The sequence below is a fragment of the Podarcis cretensis genome (genome assembly GCF_951804945.1).
Source record: "Podarcis cretensis genome assembly, chromosome: 12".
Taxonomy (NCBI): Eukaryota; Metazoa; Chordata; class Lepidosauria; order Squamata; family Lacertidae; genus Podarcis; species Podarcis cretensis.
In genome coordinates this window covers 6835433-6861417 of record NC_137181.1, presented here as the reverse complement: position 1 = coordinate 6861417, position 25985 = coordinate 6835433, and the positions used below count along the sequence as shown (strand labels likewise).

The window sequence follows — 25985 nt, the reverse complement described above, 5'->3', positions numbered from 1 at the left end:
GTTTGGATTTGATATCCCGCTTTATCACTACCCGAAGGAGTCTCAAAGCGGATAACATTCTCCTTTCCCTTCCTCTCCCACAACAAACAGTCTGTGAGGTGAGTGAGGCTGAGAGACTTCAGAGAAGTCTGACTAGCCCAAGGTCACCCAGCAGCCGCATGTGGAGGAGCCGGGAAGCAAACCCGGTTCACCAGATTACAAGACTACCACTTTTAACCACTATACCACCACTAGCTGCTGCACCACACAGGGAACAGGGCATGAGCAAAGTTTGGCTTACTGTGAAGTGCAAACCAGGCTACCGAGCAACACAAACATTCTACCTGTGACCTTTATCCGTCCTCCTTCTCACATGCAAGGCACCACCTGATGTAGCAGTGATGGAATCTTAATAAATACACATGTGAATTGGCCTGATGACTTGGCAGTGTTTTATGCAAAGTCATTCGGAAAGGAAAATATTTTTGTTCTTCTCCCTAAAACATACCATGGACCACCAAAGTAGCTGAGCTCTTGTCATCAACAGCATCGCACATATATTTCCCTTTGTCTTCAAATTCGCATTTGTGAATTGTGAGGCTTCTCGTGGTCCCTCGTGCAAAGACTGCAATTTTTTTATTTGGCCGAAGCTCGATTCCATCCTAAAAGGAAGAAGTCCAAATCAGGTTTTAACAGACTCACCAAGCTTTTTAACTGCAGTGTTCCTGTCTCACCAAAATCAGTGTGGAACAATAAAGTATTCCACTGTTTGAAGGTACTATAATACTTTCATTCAAGATCCACAAAACTCTGTTTGGACAGGATATAATTCACACCTGAGGCCCCATTGGTGATTTGCCAGAATTTAATAACTGCCATTGTGTTCCTAAGAAAAATGCCACTGACTTTAGAAAGTCAATGTCAGATTTGAGAACGAGCAGCATTTGTCATGTGAGTATGCCAACAAGAACAAAGCGTGTTCTCCTTCATGGAGAGCACATGTTACGGTGGGGGCTAGCAAGACACTCACTGTTGCTGGGCGGGGATAGAATTGGCCACCATTTCATTGAATTTGCTATTGCTGGGGAGATTTAAATGTTGCCATTTCGTGATTGACAGCCATAGCTTTTAAATACCCTGCTCACAGTGTTGAGCTTCCTCTTTTCATTGCATGCATCGGATCACCCTCCCTATTTTCAGGTCGTTCGCTTGACCTTGCTATCCCGGTCATGGGGTCGTCTGCTTTTGGGGCAGGGGCCCAGTAGGAATTTTGTCCATCTGATTGATTGGCTGGTGCCATTTGGTTTTTGCCTACTGCGTAGCAAATCGTCACAACTTGTAAGGTTGCGGTTAGGCATTGGTTTAGGAGTTGGTTGGTGGAGGGGCATGGATTGGCTGTGCCCAGTGGCGTAGCGTGGGTTGTCAGCACCCGGGGCAAGGCAAGTAATTTGCGCCCCCTAACCCGTGGATTTGCGCCCCGTAACCCTAACCCCCAGATGTTGCACCCAGTGCGGCTGGCCCCCCCTGCACCCCCCACGCTACGCCACTGGCTGTGCCTGCCCCTCCAAAATGCTGCTGCTGCTGCAAGGGTTTTCCATTAAAGGAACCCAGGGGCTCGCCATACTTTTGTCCGAACCCTTGTCAAGGGGCTAGGACACGCAAGAGCCCCTGGGAGCATTTGGGGAGAGGTGAGGCGTGGTTCCCAGTCCCGTCTCTCTCCCCAAAATGTTTTCCCTTTACTGACTTTGCAAGTGGGCGAAGGTCAGTCTGTCCCCGTGCGGGGTCAGATAGTCGCAACCAGTGCCTAAGCAACCACTCACATCGCTTGTAATTTTAATAAAGTTGTGGCCAAAATTATGCCCAAAACCTTAAAACTAAAATCTTGTGTCAACTGTGTTTTATTGTGGGTGTCTTGGGGACCTCGACACGCAAGAGGAGAGACTGTGTCATACATTTCCAAGAGGAATGAGGTTCTTGTAATACAATTTAGTGCAATGTTTCAGTGCTTCTGAGTGTCCAGTCTTGCTCTGATTATTACAGTTATGGGATTGTGGGCTTGAGCTGAAAGACTTTTGGGGGGTCTCTTAATGAGTCAGTGATTCCCAGCTCTGCATTTTTTGCAGATGGGTTTTCCGTCTATGTATGTTGCTTGACGCATACCAGGTATGCACGGACTTGTAATTTGTTCTGGCTAAGTTGCTCCCTATGTTATGAAGACTGGCTGCCTTTGACACACACACACCCTCCCTTTAGTTCACTGCTTGGTTCTTGACATTGCTATGGATCTGTGGTTGGTCACCTTGGTTGTCCAAGGGGCCTGGTAGGAATTTTTATCCAACTGGCAAATTGGCACCGGCCACTTGGTTATTCGCCTACCTTGTAGCAAATCGTCACAACTTTTAGGTATTGGCGGTTAGGCATTGGAATATGTTTGTGTATTGGAGGGCAGGGTGTGGCCATTGTCTACTCCTCCACTTTATGGGTATTCCAGTAAAGGAATCCAGCGGTCGTGGATCCTGTCCGACACCCTTGCTGGTGGCTAGGGCCATGGCATGACCCCTGGTGACATCAGGGGGAGCTTTCAGTTGTATTTACATCAACAGGCTCCTCCCACTGGTGGTTAACCCTTGTTAGACTCACTCCTCCCTGAGGGGGTGGAGTCACGGTCTGTTGTTTTATCCAGTGCCTAAGCCAATACCTCTCACATGCTGTAATCAATAAAGTTGTGGCCTTTTTTAGCCCATTAACCTAATATACTGTGTCCGTGTGTCTTTCTTATCCCCAAGCAGGTGGCAGGTCCTTGAATGACAATAGCTAGCATCTGTTCTAGAAGTGAGTGTGTCTTTTTCCATCCCTTGGCTGGGTGGGAAATCATCAAGCTGTCTTTGTAAAAACACTTAAACAGGCAGCTCAAACTGAGAAATACTGAGGGTCAGAAAGCTGAGTTGGAGCTTTGCAATATTTTTGGATATCTGTTGGGATGCTAAGCACCTATGTTCAAGCTACATATTTGTAAGTAAACACAAATACTACACAACACCCTGAATTTTCTGCAACGGAAGAGTCTATGTGACACATCAGACCCCATTACCTTAAGGTAGGAAAAGTCACATGGCAAGTAAATTCAGTACCTTACGCCACTTGACATCTGCATTAGGCCTGGAAAGTTCACATTCGAAGGTTACTTCGTCCTTGTTCTGAGCATTAATGTCTTGCAAAGGTTTAATTATTTTCACGGGCCGTTCTGCCAAAAATAAAAACAACAATGGTAGTACAGTCATACCTTGACTTGCAAACACTTCAGGTTGCGTTTTTTTCGGGTTGCGGACCATCGAAACCCGGAAGTACTGGAATGGGTTAATTCCAGGTTTCAGCAGCTGCGCCTGCACAGAGGTGCTAAATCGCGCTTTGCACATGCACAGAAGGGCCGAATCGCAACCCACGCGTGTGCAGATGCGGATTGCGAACGCTGCGAGTTGCGAACATGCATCCTGCTCCATGGCAGGTGCGATCATGAGATTGGAAACCGGTTGTCAAGCCTTTAGGTATGTGGCCCTGAAAGCGAAGTTATGGCTATGGCTCAAGCTCTGTTTCAGACCGGTGGGTTTGGCCCCCTTGATTCTGAGGGATAACTTTAAATCTCCATGGGAAGGGGAGATAGTGGAGGAAGTGCAGAAGTGTGGGTTGTCCTCCCTTTATATAGAGTCCATGACGTATAGCCACGCAAAGGCGGTGATCGCCCAAAGATTAAGGGATATTGCCAGACAGGAGGACATAGCCAGTGTGAAACCTGGGTTGTTTCTGGGGGAGCAGATGTATCGGGCTGCTCCAGCTTGCTACCTGGCAGATATCCACTACGTGGAATACCGCAGACTATTTACTGCGGCTAGGCTGAATGTTCTTGACTCGGCGGTTCTGAAGGGAAGATATGGAGGAGTCCCATATGACCAGAGATTATGCCATTGTGTGTTGGGTGAGGTAGAATCCACAGAGCACATTTTACTGAGCTGTCCCTTCTACAACGATTTAAGACAGTATCTTATAACTCCATACTTACCCCAGCTTAGTCCCCAACAAAGAGGAAAGCAGACAGCATATCTGCTAAATAAGTCTTCTGGGAAAACAACTTTGTCAGTGGCTAAATTCCTTTTCCTGGCACTCAAGTGTCGGAAACGTATAACTGAATGCTTTGATGTGGGTTATCTGTGAGAGGTTTAGTACTGTGGCCCTACCTTATTTATGTACCCCTATGATGTTTTAGTTTATAATTCTGTATTATGTTTTATCTCTGACCATCGGTCGAATAAAGGAAATTGATTGAATGCATCCTGCACAGATCACGTTCGCAACCCGAGCGACCACTGTAGTAGCAGATAAAAATAATACTGCTACTGTCATATGATCATAATAATAGTGCCAATGAAAGAGAACCAGTCTATCCCACAAGCAGGCATTTTATTATTATTAAATAATAATCCTTCAGCCAAGGATCCCAGGGCAGATGATGATGATGATTAATTATTAAAATCTGTATACCGGCCTTCATCCAAAAATCTCAGGGTGGTTCACAACAGAAAAATAGAAAACACATAGTGAAACAAACACAAACCAATAACCCCTGCCAGCACATTTTAAAACCCAATAGAATGTTAATCAGCCAAATGCTTGAAGAGAAATGTTTTTATCTGGGACCTAAAGATATGTAAGGAAAGGCACTAAGCAGGTCTCCTTGGAGAAAGCATTCCACCATTGGGGAGCCACCGCAGAACAGGCCTGTTCTCATGTTGATACCCTCTGGACCTCTTGAGGAGGAGGCACACAAAGAAAGGTCTCAGATTATGATTGCAAACCTGGGTCAGTTCATACGGGAAGAGGCGGTCCCTGAGGTATTGCAGTATTGCAGTTACCTAGCTATCACAAGGAAGGGTGAAATATACTCAGAGTTGAGTGTTGATTTCATGCTCTTTATTTCAGCTCATGGTAAACAGTGAGTGAGTGCTTTCCCCCAAAACCTCTGGCTATATATACATTATTTACACAATTGTGATTGGCTGATTCAATTCCCCTCCTGGAGCCTGATTGGGATGTTCCTGCAGGCCAATCAGGTTGCTGATTCACTTCTTCCTGGAGCCTGATTGGGCTGTTCCAGCAGGCCAATCAGGTTGCTGGTTCACTTCCTCCTGGAGCCAGATTGGGTGGCTCCTACAGACCAATCAGGTTGCTGCCTTCTAGGATCCTACCTGCCTATTGTTCTAAGATCCAAGCTCAGTACATAACAAAGGGTTTGCCAAGAACCTCTGGGCTGACCTGGGGATGGGACTCCTATGGTTGCTAGGCAGCCCCTACAGCGTGCTTCTATTGGCAGTTCACGTTGTGGTCAGCAAAACGTTTGAATGGAACTGATGCTTAATAGAGGCAGTAGGCCCTGTGCTTTGGAGATGCGTCTCATGCACCCAACGAACAGGGTTGCACAACCAAGACATCCAAGATCTGAATGCCTACCTTTCACATTAAGTCTGCCGGTTGTGTGTAGACTTTCGGCCTTGAAGGCAACAAGGCCCGAGTCCTCAATTTCAAGAGATGAAAGAGTCAGCGAATGCTTCTTCCCCTGAACACTAATGCAGCAGTTGTCCTTGGCTTTCAGCCTCACGCCATCCTTCATCCAGGTAACTTCCACATTCTCGTGTGACAGCTCCACCTCGAATGTAGCAGACTGCCCCTCATGGGTATCTATTGGCTGAAGGCCTTTCACCAGTTTGATGGGTCTCGCTTGGGAACAAAGCAATATCACAAAGAATTAGATGTGTCTGAGCCAAAGTAAGATTCCCAGGCTTATCATTCTTCCCATTTAAGTGGCGTGCCCATCTGGAAACTGCACCAAGGATTCAACTAGCAAGTGATTCAAAATTTCCAGAGGCAGTTGACTGCTAAAGTGCTGGACTGGGTAGGAAGGAGAACATTAAGCACACCAGTTTTCTTGTGTGCTTATGTTCTTACTGTCGGGACAAAATAAAGAATATTCTGTCTTTTACCTAAGCATACATGATTAACCTTTCTAGGAAAATACCCATAAACCTTCCTGGATTAATAATTAAGCTAAATACACCACTGAGCAAGACTCCCATGGGAGATTCCCACCTTGCTTCTCTGCAAGCAAAGAAAGTATGGTATAGTGGTGTTGTTTTATTTTGAAACCTCTCACAGTCTAGACTTCATAATTTCTAACGTCTCTGTTTCCAAATATTCAGAAGTCTATTATCTAGGGTCTGTGGTATTTGATATTTGGATCCCTAACATTCTGGAAACCTATTGAGAGCCAGTGTGGTGTAGTGGTTAAGAGCGGTAGGCTCGTAATCTGGGGAACCGGGTTCGCGTCTCCGCTCCTCCACATGCAGCTGCTGGGTGACCTTGGGCTAGTCACACTTCTCTGAAGTCTCTCAGCCCCACTCACCTCACAGAGTGTTTGTTGTGGGGGAGGAAGGGAAAGGAGAATGTTAGCCGCTTTGAGACTCCTTAAAGGGAGTGAAAGGCAGGATATCAAATCCAAACTCTTCTTCTTCTTCTTCTATTGGAATGGGGCATTTCATAATTCTGAACTTCCAAAATGCATACGATGAATGCTTTCAAAACACCCCAAAATAATATGCACATTTTTGCTCAAGGTAAGTCAAACAGATTCAAAGGGTAGAGCTAATACTTCTAATCTATGTCTCCCTCTTCTATGAAAGTGAGTGTGACTTACACCCATAGGCTGTTGACTCACATTGGGCAGACACAGGTATTGCTGCTTTCTGGTGATATATTATTAGTGATGAGCAGCATGTATTGAGGCATTCAATTATATACATAACAAACGGCACAGATGGAAGTCATCCTCACGAACAAACACAGTCAACACCCAGGTAACAGTTCTTGCAAATGCTTAATGGCTGATTCACACACTTACGTGTGTTAGATGTACACCTAAGTTGCTACAACTAGGCCGAAAAACACAACCGTGTAAATGCAAGAAATGTGTGCATCACACAGGTATGCTCACTGGGGAACCAGGTATGATGTCATGGGATGTGTGGAACAGGTCTAGAAATCTTTTGACCAAATGTACACCTGTCACTTCAGGGCCCCTTTTCTGATATTCTACTCCCTTAAGCTTCAGAGTTTGCAGGACAACTCCCTCCACACACCCCGCCCAAAAAATTCCATCATACCAGTTATAGGGATGACCTTTGGACTGGGTCAGTGGATATTCCATCACTCAGGACTGGGGAATGTGCTTGTAGGCATACTAAGGTTATTTTGAGGAAGAGCTGCTGGGGAAGGGATTAGCAAAAGCACCAACTCCACACACAAGCACTGCCCAAGTGAATGCTTGCCCTGCAGTACAGCAAGGAAACAGAGGCAAAAAATGTTTTTTGTTAAGGAAACCAGTCTTACTCACTTAGATTGGTGGAAGAGTTAACATGACCAAACTCACATAATGAAAATATGGAGGGCGTGGACGGTGTGGTGATGTGGAAGGATCAGCAAATCTGTCAATTCCAGCCTCTTTCCTTTCCTCATTTTCCCAATCTTAAATTCAGTTCTCTACAATCCCACATTGGTTTGCAATTTTATTGAATGTTATTTTTTAAAAAGGTCATGCGGATTTCTCCAGATGGGCACATGTCTGTGTGCAATTTCCCCTAATTTTACAAAGCAATTTTTACACATTTTACAAAGCAATTTCCCCTAATATAACGGATTTTGAAATATTTTCACCAATATATGCATTTTTATGGACATGTTATCCTAGTATATGCATTTTTGTGTGCATTTCTTGGCTGGAGAACTGGACTGTAAAAGCCAGAGAAGTGTGAATTTCCCAAATGACAGCTGTGTTTGGTTTCAGAAAGGGTAGATTAAGTAGGTTTACCTTTAAATGTGAACTGAATCGAATTTCTCTCCCAATCCTAGTCATGTGACTGCTTTTACCATGAATTAAGGAACCACCTTATACTGAAGGAGCCTGTGGAGCTGCAGATTCTGTGGGTTTTTTCCACCAAATCCCAGGCAGACTCATGGCTAGGTTATCTTTTGGGTGCTTTTCTGTCTCATTTTAAAATCTCCCTTTAGTTTTTTTTTTTTTTCAGTGCTCATTGCATTTGAGGATGTAAGCGCTGCATTTGCAAAAAAGCAAACACCCACAAGTGAAGGCTTCCAGCCATCGCTGACTCACTTTCCACAGCTATTTTTGCCTGGGTCTTGTCATGGAGAGTCTCGCAGGAGTAATAGCCACGGTCCCCGCAGGCAGCACTCTTAATCACCAGGCTGTGCTTTGTCCCTTCGGCCTTGATCTCCATGTTGTCACCTGGATGGAGCAAGCTGCCATTCTTCATCCATTTCACCTCTGTGGTTGGCTTTGATAGCTCTACTTCCAGAGTCACCATCTCCTTCTCCTCAACAATTTTGGCTTCCAGCTTCTTCACGAATGATACTGGCGTCTCTACAGGCAACAAAGACACAAATGCAACATTGTTGAGAGAGCTTTGGAAATGGCTACAATTAGGCATGGTTATGGTGGGACGCAGGTGGCGCTATGGTCTAAACCAAAGAGCCTAGGGCTTGCCGATCAGAAGGTCGGCGGTTCGAATCCCCGCAACGGGGTGAGCTCCCGTTGCTCGGTCCCTGCTCCTGCCAACCTAGCAGTTCGAAAGCACGAAGTGCAAGTAGATAAATAGGTACCGCTCCAGTGGGAAGGTAAACGGCGTTTCCATGCGCTGCTCTGGTTCACCAGAAGCGGCTTAGTCATGCTGGCCACATGACCCGGAAGCTGTATGCCGGCTCCCTCGGCCAATAAAGTGAGATGAGCGCAGCAACCCCAGAGTCGTCCGTGACTGGACCTAATGGTCAGGGGTCCCTTTACCTTTTAGGCGTGCTTAAGCAGAAGGGGAGAACATTTGACATGAGCTCCTTTGTATATTACCTACTAAGTAATGTAAGGGTTGTTGCCCCGCCCCGCCCCCCCATAAACCCAACAACTTTTGTTCTGGGTTTTACTTTCTGAAATATGGCAACCCTATGTTATGTTTATCTAGCGGAATGAAAAATGCAATGTTCTAAGAGTGGACACAGTCATTCTCCGCCCAAAGCAAAATCCAGCTTTGCCAATAGCTTTTTTGAACATTTCCACTGCATGTGTGGAACTCTCTGCTTATATCCCCTGGTGGTGCAGCAACAAAACTGATAGCACATTTCCAAAGCTAAGCAGAGTCAGGCAGGGTCCCAGATTGGATGGGAGACCAGAAGTTTGATCCCTGCAATGCAAAGAGTTGGGCTAGATGATCCTTTATTCTATGAATAAAGCTTTGTGTAGCCCTCCCTGGGTGAAAATCATAATTAAGCAGAGGAAGTGGTGTGGGTGAGTGTGTCCAACCCCCCAAAAAGCACACAGTAGCATTCAAAGGTATGAAATTGATGGTGGTAGTGAATAATCATCATTGGAAGCCATCTAGCACAAGTCTCTGAGGGACTTACAATCTACTCTTACAAGCTTTACCATCCCCATTTGGAATCTAAAGTGGTGCAATTCAGATTGCTGCCACCTCAGTCTACTGTCTTACTCTGTGTAACTTGAACCTGACCTAAACATGTAGCAAAAAAGGTGGAAAAGTTATAAAGGGGACAGAATGGATGGTACCATTTCAGACTGCAAGTCTGGAATGCTATTTTTAATTTTTCATCTGCATAAAACCTCCCTACAACTAGGAAACGTGCACCAAAGGGGAAAGGCTTGCTATAACTTCTTTTCCTGGTGTACTCGATTTCCACTTGCAAATAGTGTTTTCCCACGTCCCCACCCACCCCCAGTTTGCTTTTACATCCAGAAAGAGAAAGTAGAAGTCCATTCTATCTCCATCTTCTGCATGCTTAGTTGCAGCCTTGCAAAATCCACCTAGGGGTGGACATTCTTTGCTACTTTTCCATGTCTCACCTTCCACTTTCAGGGTTGCTTTGCTCTCTACTCCTTCCGCTTCTGCTGAGATTGCAGCGGAGTCTTTCAGAGTCAAGTCAGTGATGGTGAGGCTATGGTTTGAGTCCTCGTGGGATATGACATATTTTTTACTGGCTTCGATTTTGGTTCCATTCCGACTCCACGTGACAGCGGCGTCACTGGGGGAGACAACGCATTTGAAAACTGCCTCTTTGCCTTCTTCAGCTACTGTGTTGTGGAGGCCTTTGACAAACTTCACCAGCCTAGGAACTGGGGGAGGAGATGGGGATTAATGGTCATAATAATGCAGCGCATTCAGCTATGCACATAGAATTGGACGTCCCCTTATCCTGGGGTCAGTGCACTGGTCCATCTAGCTAGGCAGCAGGACTTCAGGGTTTCAGACTAGTGACATTCCTAATCCTGCCTACAGAAAGAATGAACCTGGGATCTTTTGCATGCAAAGCAGACGCCATACAGCCCTTCATCATTGAACATTCACCTCTTCTTTCTATCTGTGTCAAAGTTCCCCTAAATAAAAGGTAAAGGGGTAAAGGGACCCCTGACCATTAGGTCCAGTCATGACTGACTCTGGGGTTGTGGCACTCATCTCGCTTTATTGGCCGAGGGAGCCGGCGTACAGCTTCCGGGTCATGTGGCCAGCATGACTAAGTTGCTTCTGGTGAACCAGAGCAGCGCACGGAAACACCGTTTACCTTCCCGCCAGAGCAGTACCTATTTATCTACTTGCACTTTGACGTGCTTTCGAATTGCTAGGTGGGCAGGAGCAGGGACTGAGCAATGGGAGCTCACCCCGTCGCGGGGATTCGAACCGCCGACCTTCTGATTGGCAAGTCCTAGACTCTGTGGTTTAACCCACAGTGCCACCCGCGTCCCCCTAAATAGGCACCCCTTATTAATGTCGTCTTGGCCAACTTGAGGTGGGAAACATGTGCTTGCTCAGCCGGCATGTAGCTCTGGACCACACCTTCCCGTACTTGAACATACACATGGTTCTGCATGAGGACCATAAGATGCCTCTCGCACCATTGCCTACTATGCTTCTTCTTCACCATTGCAATGCCATCCTCCCTTGTATGTGGTCTGTGCAGATCCAGAACCCCTTGAGAGACACAGCTTTGCATTCAGAACATCCCCCAAGCCAGGGGTAGCCAACATGATGCCCTCCATATGGTTTAGGACTACAACCCCCGTCAACCTCAGCTAGCATAGCAAATAACCAGGGTTGATGGGAGTTGTAGTCCAAAATTTCTAGAGGCCACCACATTGGGTAGCCCTAACCTCAGCAGACCCCCATCCTTGACAATGGACCTTTGGGTGCCCATCTCTGGATCAGCACCTTGGAATGTATGTTCCTACCACCAAGACCTGAACCCAGAGCCATACATTTCCGAGCACAATTCAAAGTGTTGGTGCTGAGCTTTAAAGCCCTAAACAGCCTCCGTCCAGTATACCTGAAGGAGCGTCTCCACCCCCATCGTTCTGCCTGGACACTGAGGTCCAGTGCTGAGGGCCTTCTGGCGGTTCCCTCACTGCGAGAAGCCAAGTTACAGGGAACCAGGCAGAGGGCCTTCTTGGTAGTGGCGCCCGCCCTGTGGAACGCCCTCCCATCAGATGTCAAAGAGAAAAACAACTACCAGACTTTTAGAAGACATCTGAAGGCAGCCCTGTTTAGGGAAGCTTTTCATGTTTAATAGGTTCTTGTATTTTAATATTCTGTTGGAAGCCGCCCAGAGTGGCTGGGGAAACCCAGCCAGATGGGTGGAGTATAAATAAATTATTATTATTTATTTATTATTATTTATTATTATTATTATTTATTATTATTATTATTATTATTATTATTATTATTATTATTATTATTGCTATTGATTATTATTATTATTATACCTGTGGGGCTGACATGAATGCTGCACTTGTCATCCTTGGTTTCACAGCAATAATCCCCCTTGTCTTCTGCCCGGAGGCCAGTTATGACCAGGATACGCTTTTCGCCTGTCTCACGCATCTGGTAGCGCTTGCTTGCTTTGAGCTCCACTCCATCCTTGCGCCAGACAACTTTGCCCCCAGCTTGGCTTAGTTCACAACTCAGAGTCAGGGTCCCTCCGATCTCAGCTTTAACGGGTTCCAGCTTCTTTGCAAACTTCACTGGGACTTCTGTAGTTAAATTGAGTGGAACAGAAAGTACATCAGCACACATACATGTATGAGAAAATGGGTGCAAGGTTTGGGTCAAGGAATAACCAGGAAACAACAGAACTGGATTTGGAACAACTTCCACTCTAGTATAATTTCAGCAGGCCTAAAGGATAACAATTTAAAAACCTAATGTCAATGGTATTTAACACCTTGTAAGCAGAGACATCACCTTGCCAACAAAGGTCCGTATAGTTAAAGCTATGGTTTTCCCAGTAGTGATGTATGGAAGTGAGAGCTGGACCATAAAGAAGGCTGATGCTTTTGAATTCTGGTGCTGGAGGAGACTCTTGAGAGTCCCATGGACTGCAAGAAGATCAAACCTCTCCATTCTTAAGGAAATCAGCCCTGAGTGCTCACTGGAAGGACAGATCCTGAAGCTGAGTCTCCAATACTTTGGCCACCTCATGAGAAGAGAAGACTCCCTGGAAAAGACCCTGATGCTGGGAAAGATGGAGGGCACAAGGAGAAGGGGACGACAGAGGACGAGATGGTTGAACAGTGCTCTCAAAGCTACCAGCATGAGTTTGACCAAACTGCGGGAGGCAATGGAAGACAGGAGTGCCTGGCGTGCTCTGGTCCATGGGGTCACCAAGAGTTGGACACGACTAAATGACTAAACAACAACAACACAAATTGAATTTAATATATCAGTTAGGAACAACTCCTTCAGTTTTGGCATCTTCCCTTGCGTGTTATGCTTAGCAAGCAGTTCTCAAAGTATCATGTTCCACAGCTCAGCAAGTCCACACTAAGCAATAGGAGGGGTAGGGTACCAAGTCTGTGAAGAATGATATAGGAAGTTGGGGTTTTTTAAAGAGCAAAGCTTTGATTTTTAAAGGGAGTCTTCAGAAGATAATAAGAAGTTGATTTCTAAGATGCATAAACTAATTCTGGAATGGGAAACTAAGGATGAAATGGTGAAAGCAGCCATGATTCATTGGGCAAGAGATGTGGGTTTTGGGTTGGGGTAGATTCAGAGCTGATGAAGCAGCTGGGCCAAAGCCGAAAAGTCGCTCAGTTGCGGATATGCCTGGAAGTGAAAGGAAAGTCCAATGCTGTAAAGAAAAATACAGTGTTCTCGAAGCTACCAGCATGAGTTTGACCAAACTGCGGGAGGCAGTGGAAGACAGGAGTGCCTGGCGTGCTCTGGTCCATGGGGTCACGAAGAGTCATACATGACTAAACAACTAAACAACAACAACAAGCCTGGCTTTCATTGCCGTCAAGTTTAGATTGAGCTGGGCTTGAAAACTGCAGAACATTTAAATAGGTTGGGTTCGGCTTGTAAGGCATAGCATTTGGCACCCAGGAGGGCAAAATATTTTCTGGCTAATACTGAGATGTGTTCCTCACCTTGGACCTGGACTTGGAACTGCTGCTTATCACTCTTAGTCTCACACGTGTACACACCAGTATCTTTGACATCGGCCACCTTCACAGTCAAGGTCCTAGAAGCCCCGTCTTTTTTCATCTCATACTTCTTGCTGGCTTTGATCTCAATTCCGTCTTTGAGCCATTTGACTTCAGCATCTTCAGGCACCACTGAAGTTGACAGGATGATGCTCTTTTCCTCCTGAACAACGATCGGCTTCTCTTGGGGAACTTTCCTTTCGAATTTTGCCTCGGGCTCTGCAATTAGTAAATGCCATGCATAAGAACTTCCAGGTTCGCCAAAACTCTACAGCATGGGTAGGCAAACTAAGGCCCGGGGGCCGGATCCAGCCTAATCGCCTTCTAAATCCGGCCCGCAGACGGTCTGGGAATCAGTGTGTTTTTACATGAGTAGAATGCGTCCTTTTATTTAAAATGCATCTCTGGGTTATTTGTGGGGCCTGCTTGGTGTTTTTACATGAGTAGAATGTGTCCTTTTATTTAAAATGCATCTCTGGGTTATTTGTGGGGCATAGGAATTCATTCTCTCCCCCTCCAAATATAGTCCGGCCCCCCACAAGGTCTGAGGGACAGTGGACCGGCCCCCTGCTGAAAAGGTTTGCTGACCCCTGCTCTAGAACATGGGTAGGCAAACTAAGGCCTGGGGGCCAGATCCTGCCCAATCGCCTTCTAAATCTGACCCGCAGATGGTCCGGGAATCAGTGTGTTTTTACATGAGTAGAATGTGTCCATTTATTTAAAATGCATCTCTGGGTTATTTGTGGGGCATAGGAATTCGTTCATTTTTCCCCCTTCAAAATATAGTCTGGCCCCCCACAAGGTCTGAGGGACAGTGGACCGGCCCCCTGCTGAAAAAGTTTGCTGACCCCTGCTCTAGAGAACCTCAAATGAAATTTAAATTAGGTAGGTTCACCTTTAGAGATGAACTGAGTCAAATTTCTCCCCCATTCCAACAATCGTATCACTTTAGGATTGCATCCTGTTATTGATTTTCTTCCTCCTGCAGAGGGAAAGGGAGCTTACCTACTGCTTCAACCTTGAAAATCAGTTTCTGGCCAGAAGCTTCACATGTGTAGTTCCCTGCATCATTCTTCTCCACCTGCTCCAATACCAGCTTCCGGGAGGTGCCATCAGAGACCACCTTGATTTTTTTGCTAGTACCGAGGGGCTTCCCATCTTTGTACCACTTCACCTGGGTATCGGAAGTGGCCACCTCACAGACCAAAGCAGCACTCTCCTTCAGGACAGCCTTCACCTCCTTCTGCACCTTCTCCTTTTTGACAAATATATCTGCAACCTCTGGAACATAGAGGAAAAGTAACTGAGCATCTGTCGGCGAGGAATTAGAGTCAACAGGAGCTGCCAGATTGTTGCTGTTTGGGGTGGGATTCAATCACATACCAACAAATTCAGGGAGTGCAGTTAAATGTGCTAAGAGAAATGACCACATTTCTCGCCGGGACCACATAACATCGGTCCTGAGAGATCTGCATTGGCTCCCAGTATGTTTCCAAGCACAATTCAAAGTGTTGGTGTTGACCTTTAAAGCCCTAAATGGCCTCGGTCCAGTATACCTGAAGGAGCGTCTCCACCCCCATCGTTCTGCCCGGACACTGAGGTCCAGCTCTGAGGGCCTTCTGGCGGTTCCCTCATTGCAAGAAGTGAGGTTACAGGGAACCAGACAGAGGGCCTTCTCGGTAGTGGCACCCACCGTGTGGAACACCCCCCCTTCAGATGTGAAGGAAATAAGCAGCTATCCTATCTTTAAAAGACATCTGAAGGCAGCCCTGTTTAGGGAAATTTTTAATATTTAATGCTGTATTGTTTTTAACACTCGATTGGGAGCCGCCCAGAGTGGCTGGGGAAACTCAGACAGATGGGCGGGGTATAAATAATAAATTTATTATTATTATTATTATTGGGAAATGAGCTGGAAAGTGTGGGATTAACACTTGCTTTGATGCAACACCATCTAACCTCCACACAGACAAAGAATGAATGCTCATTAAAAAGCCAGTATCATCTAACCTCCCTGAAAACAAACCAGGATGAATGCTCAATAAACATGTTGTCTAGAGGTGCCCAACAATACCACTTCAAACCGCTCTGTGAGCTCTGAGAAGCCATTGCACATGGCTGTTTTCACTTAGACAGGTAATATAGGTTGTGCAGGCCTGTAGCAGAAATTATTGTGTCGCCTTCCCGCAAAGAATTCTGGGAATTGTAGTTTGAGATGGCATTAAAAGTTCATTTGCCAGACCCTTCATGAAACCAATACTGATGTTATTTCTGGTTGTAGTTTGAGATGGCATTAAAAGTTCATTTGCCAGACCCTTCATGAAACCAATACTGATGTTATTTCTGGTTTATTTTAGGTCCCTCTTTTGTTGCAGTAGAGTGCAAGCATGCCCCTACAGAAGGCATCAATGCCATAACACTGAGGAACCATCACAGACAAACTAGTAAGTTAACATTAATTACTATGACCGTCGCCAACCTAGCAGTTCGAAAGCACGTCAAAGTGCAAGTAGATAAATAGGTACCACTCCAGCGGGAAGGTAAACGGCGTTTCCGTGAGCTGCTCTGGTTCGCCAGAAGCAGCTTAGTCATGCTGACCACGACCCGGAATCTGTACGCCGGCTTCCTCGGCCAATAAAGCGAGATGAGCACCGCAACCCCAGAGTCAGCCACGACTGGACCTAATGGTCTGGGGTCCCTTTACCTTTACCTTTCCTATGACCGCCATTTGTTTTAACTATTTTTTATATCAAATTTTAAATTGTTGTAACCTGCCCTGAGATCTAATGGTGAAGAGCAGCTAATAAACTGAAATAATAATACAGAATGATACAATATGTGGATGGTTCAGTAGTTATCTACCACTAATGTTCTATTAGTGCATTAATGACATCTTGTAGAATACACCCTCAATACACCACCAGCCTGTAGGGATCCTGGTCTTGGGAAGACCATCTCTCATTCTCACCTGGAACATTAAGTTTGAAGGCCAGTTTCTGGTTTCCGGCCTCACAGGTGTACTCGCCAGCATCCTCTTTCTCCACCTGCTGAACAATCAGCCGCCGGGTCTTGCCTTCAGCTTCTACCTTGAATTTCTTGCTGGAGGTGATCTGCTTCCCCTCCTTGAACCACTTCACTTCTGTCTTGGCCTGGGCCACCTCACAGGTGATGGAAGCGTTCTCTGAAACAACAGCCTTGATCTCCTTCTGGACCCTCTCCTTGTTGACAAATGCCTCCTCAACTTCTGCAACTGTGGCAAGGTGGAGGGTGGAAGGTGGGAGAATATAGGATAAGCAAAGATCAATAACTCTAAGCTCCATTTTATATGGGAACTAAGTAAAACACTAACAGCAGGGATATCACACAGAAGACCCATCTGCCGTTTCAGCCACTCTGTGCCTGCAGCAATATTCACACTCTCCCAAAATAATTTGTAAGTCACCTTTGGACAAGTAAGTGGTGCCCAAGCAAGACAGAGACGATGAGTACAGTGGTACCTTGGGTTAAGTACTTAATTTGTTCTGTTGGTCCGTTCTTAACCTGAAACTGTTCTTAACCTGATGCACTATTTTAGCTAACGGGGCCTCCTGCTGCTGCCACGCCGCCGGAGCCCGATTTCTGTTCTCATCCTGAAGCAAAGTTCTTAACCTGAAGCACTATTTCTGGGTTAGCGGAGTCTGTAACCTGAAGCATATGTAACCCAAAGCGTATGTAACCCGAGGTACCACTGTATCAAGAACTACCACTTCATGCCCAACATGAGATTCTCTCCTATTCCATTTCAGTTAGCAGAATTTGGAGTGCAAGGTGTGCATTTTTTCAACATAGGCAGCCAAGGTGAGAGGAGAACGTCATGGGTGGGGGGTGGCCTTTGGTCAGTGGAAAAGGCAGCCCCAAATGTAAAGCAGTAAGGTATAAAAGGAGAGAAGGCAAACCTTTTGCAGCTGTCGCAATGACTTTGAAGGTGAGCTTTTGACCAGCGGCCTCACAGGTGTACTCGCCCGCATCCTCCTTCTCCACCTGCTGCACAATCAGCCTCCGGGTCTTGCCTTCGGCTTCTACCTTGAATTTCTTGCTGGAGGTGATCTGCTTCCCCTCCTTGAACCACCTCACTTCTGTCTTGGCCTGGTCCACCTCACAGGTGATGGAGGCGTTCTGTGAAACAGCAGCCTTGATTTCCTTCTGGACCCTCTCCTTGTTGACAAATGCCTCCTCAACTTCTGCAACTGTGGCGAGGGGAGGGAGAAAAGGGTGCAAGCAAAGACAGATGACTTCCAGCTCTCCTTTTATGGCACTTTAAGGCTTTCTATTAACATCTCATCAGGACCATAGTTTCGTGTGTCATAGAATCCAGGGCTCACCAATTTTTTTGAAGGGTCAGGTAAAGGGACTCCTGACCTGGCCGACTCTGGGGTTGCAGCGCTCATCTCACTTTATTGGCCAAGGGAGCCAGTGTACAGCTTCTGGGTCATGTGGCCAGCATGACTAAGCCGCTTCTGGTGAACCAGAACAGCGCACGGAAACACCATTTACCTTCCCGCCGGAGCGGTACCTATTTATCTACTTGCACTTTGACGTGCTTTTGAACTGCTAGGTTGGCAGGAGCAGGGACCGAGCAAGGGGAGCTCACCCCGTTGCAGGGATTCGAACCACCAACCTTCTGATCGGCAAGTCCTAGGCTCTGTGGTTTAACCCACAGTGCCATCCGCGTCCGGGTCAGCAGGATAGGTAAAAAAGGTAAAGGTACCCCTGCCCGTATGGGCCAGTCTTGACAGACTCTGGGGTTGTGCGCCCATCTCACTTAAGAGGCCAGGGGCCAGCGCTGTCCGGAGACACTTCTGGGTCACGTGGCCAGCGTGACATCGCTGCTCTGGCCAGAGCCAGAGCCAGAGCCGCACACGGAAACGCCGTTTACCTTCCCGCTGGTAAGCGGTCCCTATTTATCTACTTGCACCCGGAGGTGCTTTCGAACTGCTAGGTTGGCAGGCGCTGGGACCGAGCAGCGGGAGCGCACCCCACCGCAGGGATTCGAACCGCCGACCTTTCGATCGGCAAGCCCTAGGCGCTGAGGCTTTAACCCACAGCGCCACCTGCCCCAAATATAAAGTAATAGGGCATAAAAAGAAGCATGCAAACCTTTTGCATCCGTTGCAATGACTTTGAAGGTGAGTTTTTGGCCAGCGGCCTCACAGGTGTACTCGCCAGCATCCTTCTTCTCCACCTGTTGCACAATCAGCCTCCGGGTCTTGCCTTCAGCTTCTACCTTGACTTTTTTGCTGGAGGTGATCTGCTTCCCGTCTTTGAACCACTTCACTTCTGCGTTGGCCTGGGCCACCTCGCAGGTGATGGAGGCAGTCTCCGAAACAGCAGCCTTGATCTCTTTCTGGACTTTCTCCTTGTTGACGAACACATCCTCAGCTTTTGCTTCTGGGAGGGAGGGGAAGAGAGCAAGAAACATACAGTAACTCCACCTCCCCTTTCAAGGCTCTCCAAGGCTTTCCACTAACATCTGGCTCATAGATGAGTCAGAAAGAGAAAAACACATGGCAAAAGCTCCATGAAGCAGGGTCTTCCTAGATTGGCTTCCTACTAACAAACAGAAGAAAATCAGCAGAGGAGCCAAATAATTCTAGTTTTTTCTCCATCCTCTTCTCTTCTGACTTCCATAAGGGGAGCACTTAGAGTGAGAATGAAGATGACAAGCAGTGTCACATCTTAGAAAGGTTGTGAGTAAGGAGGCAGGCGGGTTGGGTTGGTTGGTGGGTCTACCATCCCATTTGCCCTAATTAGACCATCCTCCGCTGCAAAAGAGGCATGATATCGCCAAAGAGGAGAATCCTCCTTTGAAGGATAGATAGTGGCACTTGAGAAAGGGGCTTAAGATAATACAGAGCTAAGAGTTTTAGAGGATCAGGTTTGGAGCTGGCCAATGGAACAGAGGCAGATTTAGGGCGGAGCGTACAGTTCTGCCACACTGGGTGCCAAGCTTAGTGCACGAGGATCTCACTACAGACAGCAACCCAAGAAAGATTGGAGTTCAACAGTTTGCTGAAAGCTAATATGCCTGAGGATACACAGGTGAAGGATGAGAAGGGAAAGAGGAGACTGAACCTTCTGAACCCACGCGGCGGGAACAAGTCTCACTGTACCTGCTGCAATGACTTTGAAGGTGAGTTTTTGGCCAGCGGCCTCACAGGTGTACTCGCCAGCATCCTTCTTCTCCACATGTTGCACAATCAGCTTCCGGGTCTTGCCTTCAGCTTCTACCTTGAATTTCTTGCTGGAGGTGATCTGCTTCCCATCTTTGAACCACTTCACTTCTGTCTTGGCCTGGTCCACCTCGCAGGTGATGGAGGCGTTCTCTGAAACAACAGCCTTGATCTCTTTCTGGACCTTCTCCTTGTTGACAAACACATCCTCAGCTTTTCCATCTGGTGGTAGGGTAGAGAAAGAAGGCTAGATTCAGAACTCTACTTCCCCTCTTAAGGCACTTATTACTTCTGGTTAACATCTGGCTCATAGAAGAATGAGTACCACAGAACCATGAAGCAAATGCTCCATATCCTGGCCCCATGCTGTATAGGGCTTTGTACACCAGAAGCAGCACCATGAACTCAGTCCAGTAGCTAATTAGTAGACAATGAAATTATTTCAGCAGTGGCAAAATATAATGTGAATATTCTGCCCCAGAGAGCAGTTGAAGCACTGAATTTTGTACTACCTGAAGCTTCCTGGTCAGCCTCAGGGGCAGCCCCACATAGAGCACATTGCAGTAATCCAGTGTGTAAGTTAAAGGTAAAGGGTAAAGGGACCCCTGACCATTAGGTCCAGTCGTGACCGACTCTGGGGTTGCGGCGCTCATCTCGCTTTATTGGCCAAGGGAGCCACTGTTTGTTCGCAGACAGCTTCTGGGTCATGTGGCCAGCATGATTAAGCCACTTCTGGTGAACCAGAGCAGCGCACGGAAACGCTGCTTACCTTCCTGCTGGAGTGGTACCTATTTATCTACTTGCACTTTGACGTGCTTTCAAACTGCTAGGTTGGCAGGAGCAGGGACCGAGCAATGGGAGTTCACCCTGTCGCAGGGATTCGAACCGCCAACCTTCTGATCGGCAAGCCCTAGGATCTGTGGTTTAACCCACAGCGCCACCCGCATCCCAATGTGCATGAATTACAATTCTCAGGCTTCCTGATCCAGAAATAGCTGATTTTTTTCCACCAGCTGAACCTTGTAATATGTAGGGATTGTAGCTCATCTACAACCAGATGCTTCATGTGAGAATTGGGAGTTATGTTTCATGGCTATGTAATGAATTTTGTGCCTTTCCCCCCCAAGACCTATGCTTACAATAAATTCACTGACTGCAATCCCCTGCCGACTGACATCAGACAGGTGTCTTTGCTGTTCCATTTGCAGTGCATGTTTAAAACATTTTATTATAGGCAAGACTATCTGGACATGTAGATCTGGTGCAGTTTAATCACCTTTACAGTTCATTTTAGTTATTTTTCAATGCTTTTAATCATTTTAAACTTTTTATTTATATTTTTAAGATTTCATGTAAACTGCTAAGACATTTTTACTACTATGTAGCAGTATATAAATATTCTTAGTTAAGTAAACGAATAAATGCCAAGTGATCGATTTGAGTCACTTCAGATACATGCAGGGTAAGTAACAAAACTTTCCTTTAACACTATTTTAAATCATCAGTTAAGCTGAGAGCTAATGTATACACGGGACGCGGGTGGCGCTGTGGGTTAAACCACAGAGCCTAGGACTTGCTGATCAGAAGGTTGGCGGTTCGAATCCCCGTGACGGGGTGAGCTCCCGTTGCTCGGTCCCTGCTCCTGCCAACCTAGCAGTTCGAAAGCACGTCAAAGTGCAAGTAGATAAATAGGTACTGCTCTGGCAGGAAGGTAAACGGCGTTTCCGTGCGCTGCTCTGGTTCGCCAGAAGTGGCTTAGTCATGCTGGCCACATGAAACGGAAGCTGTCTGCGGACAAACGCCAGCTCCCTTGGCCCATAGAGCAAGATGAGCACCGCAACCCCAGAGTTGGTCACGACTGGACCTAATGGTCAGGGGTACCTTTACCTTTACCTTAATGTATACACAGCAGGCATAAAATACAGATCCTCTGTTGCCACTTTCAGCCCCAAATATGGTAGGGTATAATATATTATAGAGGGACGCGGGTGGCGCTGTGGGTAAAACCTCAGTGCCTAGGACTTGACGATCGTCAGGTTGGCAGTTCGAATCCCCGCGGCGGGGTGCACTCCCGCTGCTCGGTCCCAGCGCCTGCCAACCTAGTAGTTCGAAAGCACCCCCGGGTGCAAGTAGATAAATAGGAACTGCTTACTAGCGGGAAGGTAAACGGCGTTTCTGTGTGCTGCACTGGCTCACCAGATGCAGCTTGTCACGCTGGCGACGTGACCCAGAAGTGTCTGCGGACAGTGCTGGCTCCCGGCCTATAGAGTGAGATGAGCGCACAACCCTAGAGTCTGGCAAGACTGGCCCGTACGGGCAGGGGTACCTTTACCTTTACCTTTATAATATATTATATTGAAATACCTGTTGCAGTGACTTTGAAGGCTAGTTTCTGGTTTCCGGACTCACAGGTGTACTCGCCAGCATCCTTCTTCTCCACCTGCTGCACAATCAGCCTCCGGGTCTTGCCTTCAGCTTCTACCTTGAATTTCTTGCTGGAGGTGATCTGCTTCCCCTCCTTGAACCACTTCACTTCTGTCTTGGCCTGGGCCACCTCGCAGGTGATGAAGGCGTTCTCTGAAACAACAGCCTTGATCTCTTTCTGGACCTTCTCCTTGTTGACAAACACATCCTCAATTTCTGCAGCTGAAGGAGAGAGAAGAGGGCAAGCAAAGGTAGGTAACTCCAAACTCCTTTTTTATGGCACTTTCAGGTCTTCCAGTAACATCTGTTCAGGGTAATAGATGCACATATCATTTTATCCACAAGGATGGATCTTCCAGCGTCAAACTCTTGTTTTTGTGTGTGTGTGTTTTTAAATAATATTTATTAAAGTTTTAAATGTTACAAAAAGAGAAAGAGATAACTCCAAGTTAAACAAAAACTTGACAACACATCACAATAAAGAAAGGAGAGAATGGGGAAAAAAATATAAAAAACAGAAAAATAGAAACAATTAAAAAACACAACGAACCTTCCCATAACTTATCTTTCATTTGCTTGTTTCCTTGACCTCCTCGCACCTCCCTTTTTTGTATTCTAGTTCGGTTAGCTATTTCAGCAAATCCTTTCCATCTTTCCCAATTTTTATCCTATAATTTATCTTAATATAATGTAACTTTACCTTTCCTCCTTTCATCCATTAACAATCCATTTTTACTTAATCCTTTATAATATTTCCGCTAAAGCCACATAACTTCATTCCAGCCTCCTTCTAACATTCCTTAATTTTACAATCTTTCTGTAGATAAACTTTAAATTTCTTCCAATCTTCTTCCACCGACTCTTCTCCCTGGTCTCGGATTCTGCCAGTCATTTCCACCAGTTCCATGAAGTCCATCACCTTCATCTGCCATTCTTCCCGGGTGGGTAGATCTTGTGTCTTCCAGTACTTTGCAATAAGTATTCTTGCTGCTGTTGTAGCATACATAAAGAAAGTTCTATCCTTCTTTGGCACCAATTGGCCGACCATGCCCAGGAGAACTTCCAGCCTTCAAACTCTTGAAGGTTAATCCTCAACATTCATACTACAACACAGGGTGCAGCCGCAAGCAGTAGGACAGCCAGCTTTCTGTGTTCATAGAGAATAAATCCCCCCCCTTTTTTTATTACATCTATATCCCGCCCTTCATCATAAGATCTCAGGCTGGTTCTTGAGGCCTGGGTTGCAGCCAGAAGGAATAATAGATCTTGTATGGCGGCTGCTTTGAAGGCTCTAAATAGTGGGGCTATCAAATCTAAGGAATTTGGGATTTTTCAAGCCCTCGGCCTAGCACATGCAAATTATTATTATTATTATTATTATTATTATTATTATTATTATTACAGGCATACAGACTGTACAGACACTTCGGGTTGCATGATTTCGGGTTGCGCACCGTGCTGAACTTGGAAGTACCGGACCGGATTTCTTCCAGGTTTCGGCGCTTGCGCATGCACAGAAGTGCTAAATCGCGCTTTGCACATGCGCAGAAGCACCAAATCGCAAGCCACACGTGCGCAGACGCGGTGCTGCGGGTTGCCGATGCAGCGGGTTGCAAATGTGCTTCCCGCACAGATCACGTTCGCAACCCGAGTGTCCACTGTATTATTAATATTATTATTAAACCACCTTCAGAGCAAATAAGTGATGCCCAAATAAGTGATGGGGTGAAACTGTCAATTCCTCAATACCAGTTATTCCATATATGTTTGCTACTTCCAATAAAAGGATAGTTCCCCTTGGAACCGAAAGCAGGTCAGGGGTGTCCCACTCTGATTGGGACAGCAGCAACAGGGCCAATTCTCTCTCTCTCTCTCTCTCTCTCTCTCACACACACACACACACACACACACACACATACCAATGCTCACTTTTTTTAAAAAAAGTGCAGATGTGAAAACTCTGGGACAGCTGTTGTGGCTATTTGCCCTTTAGTGGCACAAGTATCTAGGACTTTGGGACATGCAATCTTTGAGCACTGGCCGCTGAGGAGAAAGGAATTGTGTGGAGGGGTTTGATAGCCTTTGGTCAAAGGAAAATGCAGGCCCAAATACAAAGCAGCAGGGTATACAGGAAAACATGCGAACCTTTTGCAGGTGTCACAGTGATACGGAATGTCAGTTTCTGGTTTCCAGCCTCACAGGTGTACTCGCCAGCATCTTCTTTCTCCACCTGCTGTACAATCAGCCTCCGGGTTTTGCCTTCAGCTTCTACCTTGAATTTCTTGCTGGAGGTGATCTGCTTCCCATTCTTGAACCACTTCACTTCTGTCTTGGCCTGGGCCACCTCACAGGTGATGGAAGCGTCCTCTGAAGCAGCAACCTTGATCTCCTTTTGGACCTTCTCTTTGTTGATAAACACATCCTCAACTTCTGCAACTGAGAGAGACCACAAGCAAAGATCAGTAACTCTAAGCTTACGTTTTATGGCTCTTGAAGGTTCCCCATTAACATTAGAAACCCATAGCTCACAGAACAATGTGGACTACAGATTCAGGTATCAAATGACATCCATCTGTGTTAAAGAGGAAACCATCCTGTTCAGGTCGCCTTCCTAAAGTGCAAGGAATACTTACATTTTGTACAGGAGTTAAGCAAAACACTAACAGCAGAGCTGTGAAATGTAAGGTCCATCTCCTTTTTCAGCTCATCTGTTGATTAAAAGATGGCCTGCAGTAGTATTCACACCTTGCAAAAATTATGCATGATTCATCTTTGGAACAAATAAGTCATACCCAGGTAAGGCAGAGGGGCTGAATACCAAGAATTACTACTATATACTTCAACATCAGCTTCTCTCCTATTCCTTAACACTGAGGGGTAGCTCAGTTGGTAGAACATGAGACTGTTCAAGACCCACATTGGGAGAAAGATTCTTGCATTGCTGGAGATTGAACTAAATCATTCTTGTGGTCCCTTCCCACTCTGATTCTATGATTTTAATGAGTAGAATTACGGAGTGTAGGGTGTGATACTTTTCAGCAGCAGCAGCAGCAAAGGGGAAAGGAAAAAGTTATGAATGGGAATGTAATATAGTGGGGTATCAAGGGGAACTTGCAAACCTTTTGCAGCTGTCGCAATGACTTTGAAGGTGAGCTTTTGACCAGCGGCCTCACAGGTGTAATCACCAGCATCCTCTTTCTCCACCTGTTGCACAATCAGCCGCCGGGTCTTGCCTTCGGCTTCAACCTTGAATTTCTTGCTGGAGGTGATCTGCTTCCCCTCCTTGAACCACTTCACTTCTGTCTTGGCCTGGGCCACCTCACAGGTGATGGAAGCGTTCTCTGAAACAACAGCCTTGATCTCCTTCTGGACCTTTTCCTTGTTGACGAATGCATCCTCAACTTCTGCAACTGTGGCAAGGTGGAGGGTGGGAGAAAATAGGATAAGCAAAGATCGATAACTCTGAGCTCCATTTTATAGCTTAGGAATTCTTTCATTTTGCATGGGAACTCAGTAAAACACTAACAGCAGGGATATCACACAGAAGACCCATCTGCCGTTTCAGCCACTCTGTGCTTGCAGCAATATTCACACCCTCCCAAAATAATTTGTAAGTCACCTTTGGACAAGTAAGTGGTGCCCAAGCAAGACAGAGACGATGAGTACAGTGGTACCTTGGGTTAAGTACTTAATTTGTTCTGGAGGTCCGTTCTTAACCTGAAACTGTTCTTAACCTGATGCACCATTTTAGCTAACGGGGCCTCCTGCTGCTG

General features: G+C 46.3%; 1 protein-coding gene across 29 annotated transcripts in view; it reads right to left on the bottom strand.

Moving 5' to 3' along the window:
- Nucleotides 1-25985, bottom strand: part of OBSCN (obscurin, cytoskeletal calmodulin and titin-interacting RhoGEF) — a 270159-nt gene that overhangs the window by 199754 nt on the left and 44420 nt on the right. For 20 of the 29 annotated variants that reach the window (XM_079996236.1, XM_079996263.1, XM_079996261.1 and 17 more), the window contains 15 exons: nt 25332-25622; nt 24358-24648; nt 22153-22434; nt 19729-20010; nt 18716-19006; nt 17515-17805; nt 16548-16829; nt 14585-14860; nt 13523-13798; nt 11861-12127; nt 9950-10219; nt 8195-8461; nt 5482-5748; nt 3111-3223; nt 488-641 (listed from right to left, as the gene is read on the bottom strand). In XM_079996236.1, coding sequence (XP_079852362.1) covers nt 488-641; nt 3111-3223; nt 5482-5748; nt 8195-8461; nt 9950-10219; nt 11861-12127; nt 13523-13798; nt 14585-14860; nt 16548-16829; nt 17515-17805; nt 18716-19006; nt 19729-20010; nt 22153-22434; nt 24358-24648; nt 25332-25622 — 3900 coding nt within the window. The remainder of the gene's footprint in view (nt 1-487; nt 642-3110; nt 3224-5481; nt 5749-8194; nt 8462-9949; nt 10220-11860; nt 12128-13522; nt 13799-14584; nt 14861-16547; nt 16830-17514; nt 17806-18715; nt 19007-19728; nt 20011-22152; nt 22435-24357; nt 24649-25331; nt 25623-25985) is intronic. The other 9 variants (XM_079996237.1, XM_079996243.1, XM_079996247.1 and 6 more) reach the window with 8 other exon arrangements.